Source organism: Ornithorhynchus anatinus, chromosome 1, assembly GCF_004115215.2.
Source record: "Ornithorhynchus anatinus isolate Pmale09 chromosome 1, mOrnAna1.pri.v4, whole genome shotgun sequence".
NCBI lineage: Eukaryota > Metazoa > Chordata > Mammalia > Monotremata > Ornithorhynchidae > Ornithorhynchus > Ornithorhynchus anatinus.
In genome coordinates, this window is record NC_041728.1 from 119997740 (window position 1) to 120012223 (window position 14484).

A 14484-nucleotide genomic window follows, 5' to 3' on the forward strand; every position below is an offset into this window, starting at 1 on the left:
TTTATGCAGTTTTATGACTGCCAACGAAAACAAGTTATCTAGTGAACTACCTCCTTCACTATCACTAACCGAATAGTCCTTGATTTCATAGCCTGTTCCCACGCCCTCTTGTTGATATCCTTTCTTGAACGTCCTTGCTCCACTTCCTCTGCTGTACATTTTAGTTTCTCTGTTTTTCACTCTACAAGTTCCTTTACTTTATCCTCTTTGAGTCGTCTGAGTTGCAAGACTATGACTCTCTTCGTAGAGCCTCTTTAAACTCCTGTTACAACTTGAGAAAAGGAACACAGGTTCTGGTTTGATGAAAATGCCTCCTGTCCCCTGCAAAAAGTACTGACAGAGGTGTAAAAAGATTACTGATAATCCCTTGGTGGTGGTATCATTTTATGACAGACACAGAATAAATGGTAATTTTTCCACTGATCTAGCTGCAATTGTGTAGGACCTGGTGGAAAGGCAATATTTCCCAAGCTTGGAAATAAAAAATATAATTGTTCTAGATATACAACAAGATTTGCTGTGGCTCCTAATTGCTCATGTGCTTACTTTAGCCTTTTAGGAGAAGCATCATCTTTTGCAGCTAATTTCTCCTGTTAATGCCACTCTTAGCTATTGCAGTTTTACTAAAACTAAAAGTTAGTGGAAGTGAAATAGTTTGACCAATAAATATATTATTTTTAATAAGGTATTTCTCAATTTTCATTAAGGTTACCTAAAGAGTAGTCATTGGTATTTATTAAGCCTTACTGTGAAAAGCAGTAGGAGTTGGACATGGTACTTTGAAAAATATAATTGATTGAGCAAAATGATTTGGAATCCAAGGGTATTTAGAATCAACTCTAAAGACCATTTGAGTAAATGCGGTTTTCTTTCCTCAGGATTTGCTTACAAGACATAAGTTGCTGAGTGCAGAATTTTTGGAACAGCATTACGATAGGGTGAGTATATATCTCTCTCTCATACATACACACACACACACACACACACACACACACACACACACACACACACACACACACACACACACACGTCTCCAAGAAGACAGCACAGACCATGAAATTCACTTAAGGATGCACATGTGACTGAAAAGCCCAGTGTGGGACCCATAGACACAGCCACATTATGCATACAAAGAGATGGACTCTTGCTGTGCTGTTGTGCTTGTGGCTTCTGGCTCCTGGCACTGTTTTTGCATTTGCCTGCCTATTTCACAATCCTTACAGAGCTTCAGCTAGGGAGGGGCCCTCTCTGCCTTGATTTCAGTGTGCCGTGCTTTCCTTCTGGGATGCGGCACTGTCTGAGGCTTTGTTTTACAGTAGCTCTATGACATACTTGAATTACCTTTAATTAAAATGAAATTCTCCCTGCCTCGTTAGCATTCATTTTGGTTAGATCACTTTGTGAAATGTGGTCATTTCTGCATTGAAAAATGAATGCCCCGACCTAAATTGTCACTGACCTTATCAGCTGGGATCGGCCCAGTTCACTTCCTACCCCAGGCATCCATTCTAGTTTTGGGAGTAATCGTATCTTTACTGTGCCTGGGTATTTACATACCTAAATGTGCTAAAGATTGAGAAGAAGATGATGTTTCCTTCATGTTTTCCCTCCCCTTTCTATTGTTTCCATCATACTGCTTTCTCCTAGGGAAAAGTATATAATTGGAGAATAAAAGTATACTAAGCTCAGGTTCCAATTTCAGTACATCCCAGCCCCAACTCTCCCTGAGTACTTTCAGTATATCTTTCTTCATTAACAGTTCACTTATCCCCATGCCTCAATCAGTCAGTCAAATTTGAGTGCTTATTGTGTGCAGAGTGCTGTACTGAGTTCTTGGAAGAGTAGTTTAATAGAGTTGGTAGACCCGTTCCCTGCCCACAACGAGGGTAGAGGAGAAGACCACAGACAATATAAATTATGGATATGTACATAGGTGCAGTAGGGCTGAGGGCAGGTGACTAAAGGGTACAAATACAAGTTCAGAAGCAATACAAAAGTGGGTGGGAAAAGAAGAAATGGGGGCTTTGAAGGTGGGTAGAGTGAATGTCTGTGGGATATGAAAAGGTAGGGTGTTCCATGCTAGAGGCAAGATATGGGCGAGGGGTTGGTGGCAAGAGAGATGACTCCGAGGTAGTATGAGTAGATTGGAATTTGAGGAGCAAAGTTGCAGTTGCAGTAAGAAATCAGGGAGGCAAGGTAGGAGGGGGCAAGGTGATTGACTGTTTTAAAGCCTATGGTAAGGAGCTTGTTTGATGTGAAAATGGATGGGCAACCCCTGGAGAATCATGAGGAGTGGTTTTGTAAGACAGTGATCAGAGCAGCAGAGTGAAGTTTGGACTGAAGTGGGGAGAGACAGGAGGCTGGGAGGTCTGCAAGGAGGCCGATGCAATAATCAAGACTGGATAGGTTAAGTGCTTAGATTGATGTGCTCACAGTTTGGATGGAGAGAAAGGGTGGATTTTAGCGGCAAAGGCAGAACCAACAGGATTTGGTGACAGATGGAATATGTGGGTTGAACAAGAGAGATGAATGGAGGACAGCGCTGAGGTTACAGGTTTGTGTGTTGCACTACTCCAGTTGATTTTCATACAGCAGCCTTATCTAGGAAGCCCAGGATGTGGATGGTTGTGGACTCCACAGAATGTTGTCAAAGGGGTTGAGGCTCTAAACTACAGGCACCATGAAAGTAAGAGTTTTCAAAAACTCAGGGGGCGTTAGCTTACCTATCTTAGTGTTTCTTCAAGGAACTCTTTTGGACAAGTAGTTCAAAGTCTTTTGTACTGGTTATCCTCTTGCCCATTTATCTCAAATTCCTCTGATTGCTTGTGGGTCTTAAGTATTATCTGGGATTATAGTATGATTTTATTTTATTTTTTTTTAGAAGTTCTAGCATTCTTTATCAGATTGTGCAGTACAGGAAAGAAAAAGGAGGATGAGAATTCTCACTTTGCATTCAGTTAAACAAGGTTGACCTGTTCTTTTCCCTTAGAGAACAGTGTTTCTATTTGACTGAGAAGGTACCAACAAAATGGAATCACTTTTTAGGACAGTTATTCATTATTACTATTATTCATTCTCAAAATGATACTTCCTACATACATGTCTGGATATGTTCATGGCTATCAATTTTAGAAACCCCCACTTTTGGCTTTTTACCAAGTTTTTTTTTGGTGGTCTCCCTAAGATGTTTGAAGCATGGAATGTGTCTGGTAATTGTTATATTGTACTTTCCCCAGCGCCTAGTATAGTACTCTGCACATAGCTCTCAGTAAATACCATTAACTGATCTTGAGGCCAGCTGAAATTTGTAGGCACACTAACCTCCCTGGGATGCCTTAGTCAAGAATAATGGAAGTCTGCTTATTTTTGTAGAAAAAAAATGTTCTTCGTGGCCTGTTGGTGACTAACAATATATTAGTTAATAAATTCCTCACTGGAGAGAACCAGGTAGAATAGCCCAGCATGGATTCAGGCTGAGAGGGCCTTAACACACCCCCTTCCCTTTTTGGGGGCCTCCTCAGGTCTCACATCTGCTGACCCAGGGGAAACCAGAGGAATCATGAGTCCTGCTGGGTTTGGAGGATTGGGCCCAGCTGTCCCAAGGAGGTCTAGTTTGTCTGCTAGAATAGCAAATCTTACCAAAGAAACATTCAATCAATCAATGAGTGGTATTTATTGAGCACTTACTGGATGCAGAGCACTGTAATGAGCACTTGGGAGAGTACAAAACAGCAGAGTTAGTAGATTTGTTCCACCCTGGCCACGATGAGCATGCAACCAGAGGGCTTGGTACACAACACATTCTTGCCTGATACACTACACATGTGTGGCTTTATTGCCCTGGCAAGTAAAGTAATACCAGTCTGGGCCCTGGACTTTTAGCCCATTCTTGAAAGAAAACGTTTTTTCTTTTATCATCCTTTTCCTTGGTGATCTGACTCTACCAGATCTTTCCTCACCAAATCTCACCCAGTCACTTAATAGAACTACTAGGTGTTCAATCGAATTGACTCCACTGGCCAAAAGTAATTGCTAGAATTAAGTGGTGACTTAGGTGTGACAACTGTTCTCTTTTCTAATCAGGTAATATTTGCCTAAGTTTTGTTTTTGTGGATTATTTCTTCATTGCAAGACTCTCTCCACTAGAGGGATTACTTCTCTAACTTTTCTATTCCATTGCAAGGATAATGTTTTAGTCAGACTGATCTCTTCCTGGTTAAAAAGCACCATCTGCTGGATGTTTTAATCTTAGTTTTTTGGTTTTTTTTGTTTTTTTTCCCAAGTTGTTCTGTAAAACTGTATTGAGACTTAATAAGCTGTTTTGTGCAAAGGAGTGTTCAAAATTCGTCAGAGCGGAAGTTAGCATTATAAAAAGATGCTGATGATGAGGAGATTAAATATGTGATAGGGCTCCTTCTTTAGAAGGCACATGCTCATGATCATCAACGTTTATTTGGCATTTACTGTGGGCAGAACCCTGTAGTAGGTGGTAGAGAAAATAAACTAAAATAAAAGGCATAGTACCTGTGCTCAAAAAGCCCATACTCAAACAGAAACAGTAATATTGTAATGCCCGTCAGCTGTAGGCATTTTTATTTGCATGAATTCTCTGGCCTTGTTATACTGTCATTTATTCGGGAATGATTCTGATATTTTGAGATGCCCTGACTTGTTTTCTTGTCACTTCAGTTCTTTAGTGAATATGAGAAGCTACTTCATTCAGAAAATTATGTAACAAAAAGACAGTCACTCAAGGTAAGGAAGTTTTACTTTATAAAGCAGTTCCATTAATCATCTCTTGTAAATGGTTGGATACTAATAGTATATTGATTTATGGCAGATTTCATGATCCTGAGGCCACAGTTCTTGAATCGTACTTCCATCCTTTTTGAAATGATAATACTTTGAGTCTGTATGACCCTTTTTATGTATCAAGCACTTTCACATCATTTTAATACATTTTCACTGAATTGCTGAACCCAAGTCTACCATTTCAGATATCTGCCTTGCTTAAGCTATTTTCCCCTGGAACATCGGAGCTATTCCTTGGGTCTTACCCAAGGGAAGGGACCTTGTCCCTCGAAACCCACAATATAACCAGGGCTCACTGTGTAGTCCTTATCACACCCTACTTTGCATTCTGTCCAAACAGCCCAGCACTGTTGGAAGAACATTCCCTAATTATGCCACTGTATCCTTTCCACACGCTTAGTGAAAATACAGTTATGGCACTATTGATGATCTCATTTTATCCTCTTCACATTGTTAAAAATTAGGGAGGGGAACTGTTGATAATAATGATACTCACTAAGCATTCAGTGCCCTCCAAAAACTGTGTTTGACACTGGCGTAGATCTATAAAAATCAGATCAGACACAGGCCTTCTCCCATTCGAGGTTCACAGTTTGAGAGGTAAGGAATAAAAATATTTAACAGATGAGGAATTTGAAACAAGGAGAAGTCAAATGACTTGCCCAAGGTCATCCAGCTGACAAGTGGGAGAACCTGGATTAGAACCGAGGGCTCCTGACACTCAGTTCTGCGTAGTAAATGCTATAGGACTGTTTTCCATTAGGTCACACTGCCAGGTGGGAAAAATAGCCTTGGTGCTGGGGAGTTTTAAATGTGCTCTCTGTAACGGTCTAATCTCAACGTCTTCATTTCCTGGATATCCTCTGTTACTAAATTTTGCTTAAGAAGAATTTCATTACTGAGCTAAATTTTAAAAGAAAACCTCCTCCAGTCTCAAGGAGCAAAGGACAAGACCCACTGATTTTTAAAAATATAATACAAGCTACACCAAAAATGTTGCAAATGTCGTTGGTAAAGAAAATTATGCTATTTGATTATTTTTAAAAACATAGGACAGTTGTCTAAATAGGGCATACCTTTAGTGAAAGAGAGCGCTGATATTAAATTTAAATTTTAAGCAGAAGGCAGAGTATATCTCTGAATAAAGAGAAATTTATTCACTCCCTTCGGCATTACTGTTGTTTTATGTTTTGGTTGATAAATAATTCCCTTTTATCGGTTTACCATCTGATGAGATTGGAACTTGAATATCATCACTAATTAATTAATACAACATTGAATTCACTTGGTCCACTTCAAGTACTTTTGCGAACATTAAAGGAAGTAGATCTTTGACAGATTGTCTTCTGAACTTGTACTGCCTTTATGTTAGCCTTTATCAGACCCTAACATTTCTGCTACCAAAAAACTTAAATGGTCTCAAGTGCTACCATAAGAAATAATTACAGAAATAATTGATCCATTTAGTTTCAAGCCACACTTTTAGTTGTGTTGTTTTCATATTGTGAAGAAAGTGAATTAGAAATTTACAAAATTGTGTTTGATTAGTCCAAGAGGCAGTATTCTTTTTACTATGCAGATGAATAGTCATCTAGGAGAAGATATGTATGACTTCTCATTTTGGAATTCTTTATTTGATGGTTGAAGATGATGTAAAAATGTGGGGTTTTTTTCCACTTGGGATGGGTTTTGAGAAATGGAAGTGTAGTGAACTCAGATGTAGTGAATAGACAGTTTCTAGACCAAAATTGAACAGCTTGCCTGTACAGCAGAAGCCTAAAGTATAACTGACTGAAAAGTAGCAATGATAATAATTTACACACAATACAGGGGAAAAATTGAGGGATGTATCTATAACACGTGCTTTCACGCAACATTTTGGGAATTAGAGAACATTCTTTGGACAACACTTTTCAGCCTGGTTAGAATGTGATGACATTTTGGAAGACATGGTTGTGCTTTTGCAGAGGGCTGTAATCAGGGTTCACTTACTGTCATTTTCATTCACTAGAAAACTCTTATTTTTATTGATATTTGTTAGAATTGATTTTGTAAGTTCTGTCCCTGAAAGGTTTGCTTTTATGAGATGCATGAGCCCAAATCTTGCAGCGCCTCTCTCCTGGGATGGTCAACCACTTTTGGAAGCTGAGGGCATTCAATATGACTTTAGTGTGCTAAATACTTCCCTCTAGCCTCAGAGAATGCAACTTCCAAGGGTGCCTGGTGGAATCCCAGTGGTGCTTCAGACCCTTTGGGAATTATGTTCAGTATTTCTCATCAGTTTTAGAAGACCGTGCAAACATTTATTTGGGCTTTGCCTCCAGAAATCTACCTAAAAGTCTCTTGTTCAATTCATGATTTAATTATTGTGGTCTTTTCTCAGCTCCTTGGTGAACTGCTATTAGATAGGCACAACTTCACTATTATGACAAAATACATCAGTAAACCTGAAAATCTCAAACTAATGATGAACCTTCTACGAGACAAGAGTCGCAATATCCAGTTTGAGGCGTTTCATGTCTTTAAGGTATAGTATCACAAAACCAGAAAGTTCCTTTATGTGCTGATATAATTGATAAAACCTATATTACCAGTGAAATGCCAAATGCATTATAAATTCTAAACATGCTGTGTGAGAAGCAGCGTGGCTCAGCGGAAAGAGCACGGGCTTTGGAGTCAGAGGTCATGGGTTCGAATCCCGGCTCGGCCACTTGTCAGCTGTGTGACTTTGGGCAAGTCACTTAACTTCTCGGTGCCTCAGTTACCTCATCTGTAAAATGGGAATGAAGACTGTGAGCCCCACGTGGGACAACCTGATTCCCCTGTGTCTACCCCAGCGCTTAGAACAGTGCTTGGCACATAGTAAGCGCTTAACAAATACCAACATTATTATTATTATTATTAGATCAAAATTATCTTGTTAGGAAGCAGAGGGTTAGGGAATGTTAAAAAGTGAATTTACTGACTTAATAACAGTTATATTTTTCCTTTCTATAATAACTCTCCTTCAGTTTGCCTTCCAGACTCTGAAACTGCTTTTTACTTGAATGCAAGTGATGCTCTGTTCTTTGTTTTGCATTTATTGTTATATTGTACTCTCCCAAGCGTCTAGTACCATGCTTTGCACATAGTAAGTGCTCAATAAATACAAATGAATGAATAGAGGGTTTTATTTCTTAAATACAGCCCCTCACCCTTGAGCTATGGAACAAATTAATTCTTATAATTTTAGAAGGATGAAGGCATGTTATAGATTGAAGAACTACTGCCATTTTAGTGCTGTGTTGTATGCAAGTTTTTCTTATTAAAGTTATTTCCAAAATGATTGAATTCAGTATTAACAAAAGGGTGAGAAGCAGTTTGGTCTAGTGGATAGAGCACGAATCTGGGAGTCAGAAGAACCTGAGTTCTAAACCTGGCTCCACCACTTGTCTGCTGTGTGACCTTGGACAAGTCACTTAACTTCTCTGTGCCTCGCTTCCCTCATCTGTAAAATGGGAATTAAGACTGCGAGCCTCATGTGGACGTAGGCTGTGTCTAACCTAATTAGCTTGTACCTATCCCAGTGCTTGGTACAATACCCGGCACAAAGTAAGTACTCAACATGTATCATTTTTAAAAAAAAAAAAGTGCCTACCACTTTCTCTTAATGTTGCCAGCTATTTCATCCTTGGTAGAGAAGGGACAAAAGTGCTTAATGACAGCTTTCTATTAAAAGTGATTTAGGATCTAGCTGGTGGTCTGATGCGAGGTGAGCTACCGCTTGTCCCTGTCCCTGCCCCTGCCGTCAGCTCGCCTCTGGGCTGGAACACCCTCCCCCTTCATATCCCATAGACCATCATTCTCCCACCTTCAAAGCCTTATTATAGACACTGCTCCTTCAAGAGGCCTTCCCCCCAACTAAGCCCTCATTTCCTCTTTTATTTGCTTTCTTTTGTTATGGTACTTGTTAAATAATGTTGGGATTTGTTAAGCGCTTACTATGTGCAGAGCACTGTCCTAAGCGCTGGGGAAGATACAGGGTAATCAGGTTGTCCCACTTGAGGCTCACAGTCTTCATCCCCATTTTACAGATGAGGTAACTGAGGCACAGAGAAATGAAGTGACTTGCCCACAGTCACACAGCTGACAAGTGGCAGAGCCGGGAGTGGAACCCATGACCTCTGACTCCAAAGCCCAGGCTCTTTCCACTGAGCCACGCTGCTTCCCCAATAATGTTGGTATTTGTTAAGTGCTTACTATGTGCAGAGCACTGTTCTAAGCGCTGGGGTAGACACAGGGGAAATCATGTTGTCTTCATCCCCATTTTACAGATGAGGGAACTGAGGCACAAGAGAAGTGAAGTGACTTGCCCGCAGTCACACAGCTGACAAGTGGCAGAGCTGGGATTCGAACTCATGACCTCTGACTCCAAAGCCTGTACTCTTTCCACTGAGCCACGCTGCTTCTCTAACACTTACTGTGTGCCAAGCAATGGGGTAGAAACAAGTTAATCGGGTTGGACACAGTCCCTGTCCCACGTGAGGCTCACACTCTCATCCCGATTTTGCAGAGGAGGTAACTGAGGCCCATAGAAGTGAAGTGACTTGCCCAAGGTCATGCATCAGGCAAGTGGCAGAGCTGGGATTAGAGCCCATGTCCTTTGGACTTCCAGGCTCGTGCTCTGTCCGCTAGGCCACGCTGCTTCTCTTTTCCCACTCCCTTTTGCGACTCCCTTTATTCACCTCACCCTCACCACCACGTCACTTAGATACATATCTGTAATTTATGTCCGTCTCCCACTCTAGACTGTCATCTCCTTCTGGGCAAGAAATATATCTACCAACTCTGTTATATTTTTGCTTCCCAGAATTTAGGGCAGTGCTCTATACAACGTAAGTGCTCAATAAATATGACTGATTAATGGAGATCCTTATTTTTCTAAATATGAGTTTCATTTTAGATGTCTTTGGCCGTTTTCTATTTTGATGATTCCAAAGATTCATCAAGAGCTCTGCTCTTGTGCTCCTTACTGTTCCAAGTGTAAAAATCATGACCTGCTTAGAAACTCAGTTTTCGTTTGAATGGTTAAGCACTGTATGCATCCAAAGCAATCTTAGTAATAGTGAGTTAAAATGAAGAACGAAAATTGTGTGATCCAAGAGAATGACCATCAAATTTAAAGTTTTGAAGGCTTTTTTTTCTTCCTCGCATAATAGTATCACATACAAAGTGCAAAATTCCGAGGTCCTCTGTGATGAACCATTTTATCTTTTCCCCTACCCGTTGCTGCTGTATTGCCAACATGCTCATTTACTGCAATCTTATCTATCTCATCGCCCAACTCCTGGCCCACGTCCTCCCCCTGGCCTGGAGCTCCCTCCCTGCTTCATATCCGACAGGCCACCACTCTCCCCACTTTCAAAGCTCTACTAAAGTCACATCTCCAAGAGGCCTTCTCTGACTAAGCCTTCATTTCCTCTACCCACCCTCCCCTCTGCCTCTCCCACACACTAGTATCTGTGCCCCTAAGTACTTGATGTTCACCCCACCCAGAGTACTTAAGTACATAAATTTACAATTTACAATTTCCCCTATCTGTAATTTATTTTTACATCTGTCTCCCTCTCTAGACTGTAAGCTTCTTGTGGGCAGCAATGGTGTCTACCAACTCTATTGTATTGTACTTTCCCAAACGCTCACTTCAGTGCTCTGAACACAGCAAGCGCTCAATGAATACCGTTAATTGATTGCTTTTAGAGTTGCGTTCTTAATATGCGGTAGTTTGAAAAGAATTTAAACTTTGAATGTCCATTTTGAGTTAGCTAAAGTTTTGTTTGTTTTTTTTTTATTTTCTTGTTGTTGCAGGTGTTTGTAGCCAATCCTAACAAGACCCAGCCAATATTAGATATCCTTCTAAAGAACCAGACCAAACTAATTGAGTTCCTCAGCAAGTTTCAGAATGACAGGACCGAGGATGAACAATTTAACGATGAGAAGACCTATTTAGTTAAACAGATCAGGGATTTGAAGAGACCAGCTCAGCAAGAAGCTTAATCTCCAATAAACAACTAAAATATTAAACAGAAATTCAGCATTTGCTGTTAGATATTCAGCATCAGGCACTCTTATCGATTTCATGAGGAACATTTCTGCTAATCTGCTGTTCAGTGAACGGTTTTTCGTTTTACTTTTTTCATTTTTTTAGCCCAAGTTGAAAAACATAGCTGCTGCTTCTTGCACATTAGAGCACAATGTGGACTTTTTCTTGATATTTGTGTCATTTCCGAATTCAAAGACACTGCTTGTTTTAGGAATCCTAAAGAAATTCTAGTTTCATGAAAGCAAACATATAGATTAATAGTTTGGTTTAGGAACGAAGGTATTAATGTAGTTAAGTGGCAGGTTGCATGCTTGCAAATCTGATTCAATCTGTATGTTTGCACTATCTTGTTTGAGAGATGAGCACAATGTGACCTGTGCATACTTGGCACCATAATATAATCAGATTGTATGCCTTGATTTAAAAAAACAAATGTGCAGTGCTTTATTTGTAATCAAAGGGGAATTGTATCTACGATGTGAGCTTTTGGGGATAAACAATCGTCTTGCAAATACGTCTTGAACCTTATAAACTTTTCAAAAGTAAAAACCTCAGAGGGTTCATAAAGGAAATGTGTATATATATGCCTTTCACTGCTTTTTAGAATTTTTTTTGACTTTTGATTTTTCTGAGACTAGACTTGTAAACATTGAGGAGTTGAAGGGTTTGTGTTGTTTTAGTTTAAAGGGATTTTTAAGCAGTAGAGCCAGCAGAGACATCCTGCATTTCATTTCAACAATGCTTACTGGTTTCTTTTGTATATAACTCCTAGGCCGCTCATTTCTTTAAAATGATTTAATTTGTACAGCAGAGGAATGTTATTGTATTAGTCTGTAACTATTACCTAATATTGAGTTTTTGCAAAAGTGAACGCTCATATGGAATTGAATACTTCTGATCACCAGGAAATGCTGATTTACTATTTCCTAATTCCTGCAGCATTAAAGAGGAAAGCACCAAATTTTTTGTATTCCTTATCTAATGAGGTGCCATCAATAAGAAAAGGCCAGAATTTGGAACTGGATCCCAGGGAAACTGTATTCCAACTGGGTAGTATTGGCCTTGTTCATTTGAAATAAGTTATGAACTCATCATATCTTCAAATGATAGGGATTATTCTAGATTAATGCTGATTTGGGGTTTTTTTGAGGGGGGAAAGGGGGAGGGAGCCTCTGTAGAGCACCTTTTCATTCTTAGAGTAAGTAATCCAGTATAATAGTTGTGAGACTGAATAATTTAAAACTTTTGCTTCTCTGGGTTAAAAAGTTCTTAGCCTTAGATCCCTAAAGAAAAAAAACTTCCTTTTTCTGCCTCTTGTTCCTTTAATGCTGCCCATTATCAGTATTTATAAAGCAACACTGATTTTTGCATCACTTTTTTGTTACTGTGTCCACAGCAGAACAACTTCGACAAGAATATAGCTAGACAAAGTTATTAGAATGGTATCTGTTCATTTTCTAGTGATGCTAAGATCACAATTAATAAACTTAGAGATCTGAATTTGCCACTTTAAATTCAGCACGACTGCAGCTGATTGAAGAAGTTATACAATTATTGTCCTTCGTTAGCCTCTATACTAATTAAATTATTTTCATTTGTTAGAATCGGACTCCCAGTTGATGTTTCAGTTCATTTTAAAGCCTTCATGAGGGAAACCAGATAATGAAATGATGACTTCAGGAAATTGATGTGTTTTGTTCTGGTTAATTAAAAATGACTCTGAGTATTATAATTGGTCTTTTTTCCATGCTCTGAAACTGTCCTAGACGAGGTAATTGTAATCTGGTATTGAACTTCTGGAAAATCAACTCTCTTACATATTTTGAAAGGCTCGTCTGGCCTCGAGATAGATGGTTTTACAGCTCAGTACTTGTATGTTTAGGTTTCGTTTAAGACAGTGGTCGTGGCTGAGTGGAGGAAAGCATTACTTGCCAAGATGTTCTCCAGAACATAAAAGTCTTCCACACTGAAAATAAATAGAAATCCTGAAGGCTAATGCATAAAGCTGCAAATGGGATAAAAAGCATAGAGTGGAGCGCTACTTTCTAACGATTATATTTGGGATCTATCTGGAGACAGTTGCTATGGTACTTTTTTTTTTCCTTTCCTAAACATTGTCAAAACATTTGAGGGTTTGCATTTAAGAAAGAGTTGTATTTAGAGTTGTGATCATTTAATAGGTTCCTGTTAAAAAAAACTATTGTACTGGAAATGGTTTCTTCTCACTTCGGTATAAAGGCTTAAGATGCTAAAACAATAATTTCATGTGACTCACCCTTTAAAAAAAAAGTAGAGATGTATACAATTGTAACTACTTAAAAGCGTTTCATTCCTCTTGAGGAAAGTGGATTTCTTACCAGAAAATGTGGCTGGCCCTGTAATTTAAATTGAAATAAAATTTTGAAGAAATGAAATTGTGGTTTCTTTATATATATATATACATATATATGTATATTTGAATGTATTGGACTTTATGTGGATGTGAACCATGCTTTTAAGGGTCACACAAGTGAAGATTCTCCGCTACAAAGCCCAATAGAAAAACAAATTTCCTCTTTAAGTATGGGAACATTTCAAAACAGGGTGCTTTCTTATTTTTTTTTCTTCTGGCTGGGTCCTTATTTTAGTTTAAAGAACCTTAATGTCTCTAACAGGGGACCCTAGCAGATAAATCTTCATCCTTAAATTAGATTGTGATTAAAACTCATCACCAACGGAAGATGGGGGGCCGTGACCTTAGCAAAACTGCAGCTGTAATGAAAGAAAATCAGGGACGCATAGTGTTGGGGATAGGTAGAAGATACCTAGCAAAAATCATCCCAGGCAATTAGATGTGCTTCCCAGGAAGGCCTGTCTGCATCTTACTAGGTTTCAGAATCTACCTTCATACTTAGAAATGAGCAAATCAAAGTGAGAGGAAGGAATATCATAGTGCTAAATATACCAGATTCTTAGGACTACTGAAGATGCAAGTGCTCTGTGTTGATTAGAATTCCTTTCTTCCGTGGCCTTTGAAACAATCAGCGTGGCTTAGTGGAAAGAGCACAGGCTTGGGAGTCAGAGGATGTGGGTTCAAATAACTCTGTCTAATCCCAGCTCCGCCTCTTGTCTGCTGTGTGACCTTGGCGAAGCCACTTAACTTCTCTGTGCCTCAGTTCCCTCATCTGTAAAAAGGGGGATTAAGACTGAGCCCCATGTGGGACAACCTGATTACTTTGTATCTACCCAAGTGCTCAGAACAGTGCTTGGCACAAGCACTTAATAAATACCGTTATTATTATTATACATGTATGTTCTACCATCCTCGTGAGTTGGGATGGGGGTCAAGTAATGACCCAATTTGTTGGGTATGGAATTTCACTTGTGACAGGAAGGTAAAGGAGGAGATCAGGATTAGCAGTGTGGCCTAGTCAAAAGAGCACAGGCCTGGGAGTCAGAGGAGCTGGGTTCAAATCCGCTAGTCTGCTATGTGACTTTGGGCAAGTCACATAACTTCTCTGTCTCAGTTTCCTCATCTGTAAAATAGAGATCCAATAACTCTGAGCCCCCTGTGGGAGGGGAACTGCCCCCAACCTGATTCAGTCATATTT

The 14484-nt window shown here is 39.5% G+C and overlaps 1 protein-coding gene across 2 annotated transcripts in view; it reads left to right on the plus strand.

The window, feature by feature from the left end:
- Positions 1–13308, plus strand: part of CAB39 (calcium binding protein 39) — an 80033-nt gene extending 66725 nt beyond the window's left edge. Inside the window, exons 6-9 of one of the 2 annotated variants that reach the window (XM_029065480.2) lie at positions 879–938; positions 4690–4755; positions 7196–7339; positions 10660–13308. In XM_029065480.2, coding sequence (XP_028921313.1) covers positions 879–938; positions 4690–4755; positions 7196–7339; positions 10660–10848 — 459 coding nt within the window. In that variant the 3' untranslated portion in view covers positions 10849–13308. The remainder of the gene's footprint in view (positions 1–878; positions 939–4689; positions 4756–7195; positions 7340–10659) is intronic. The other variant, XM_029065472.2, reaches the window with a different exon arrangement.
- The last annotated feature ends 1176 nt before the right edge of the window (positions 13309–14484 follow it).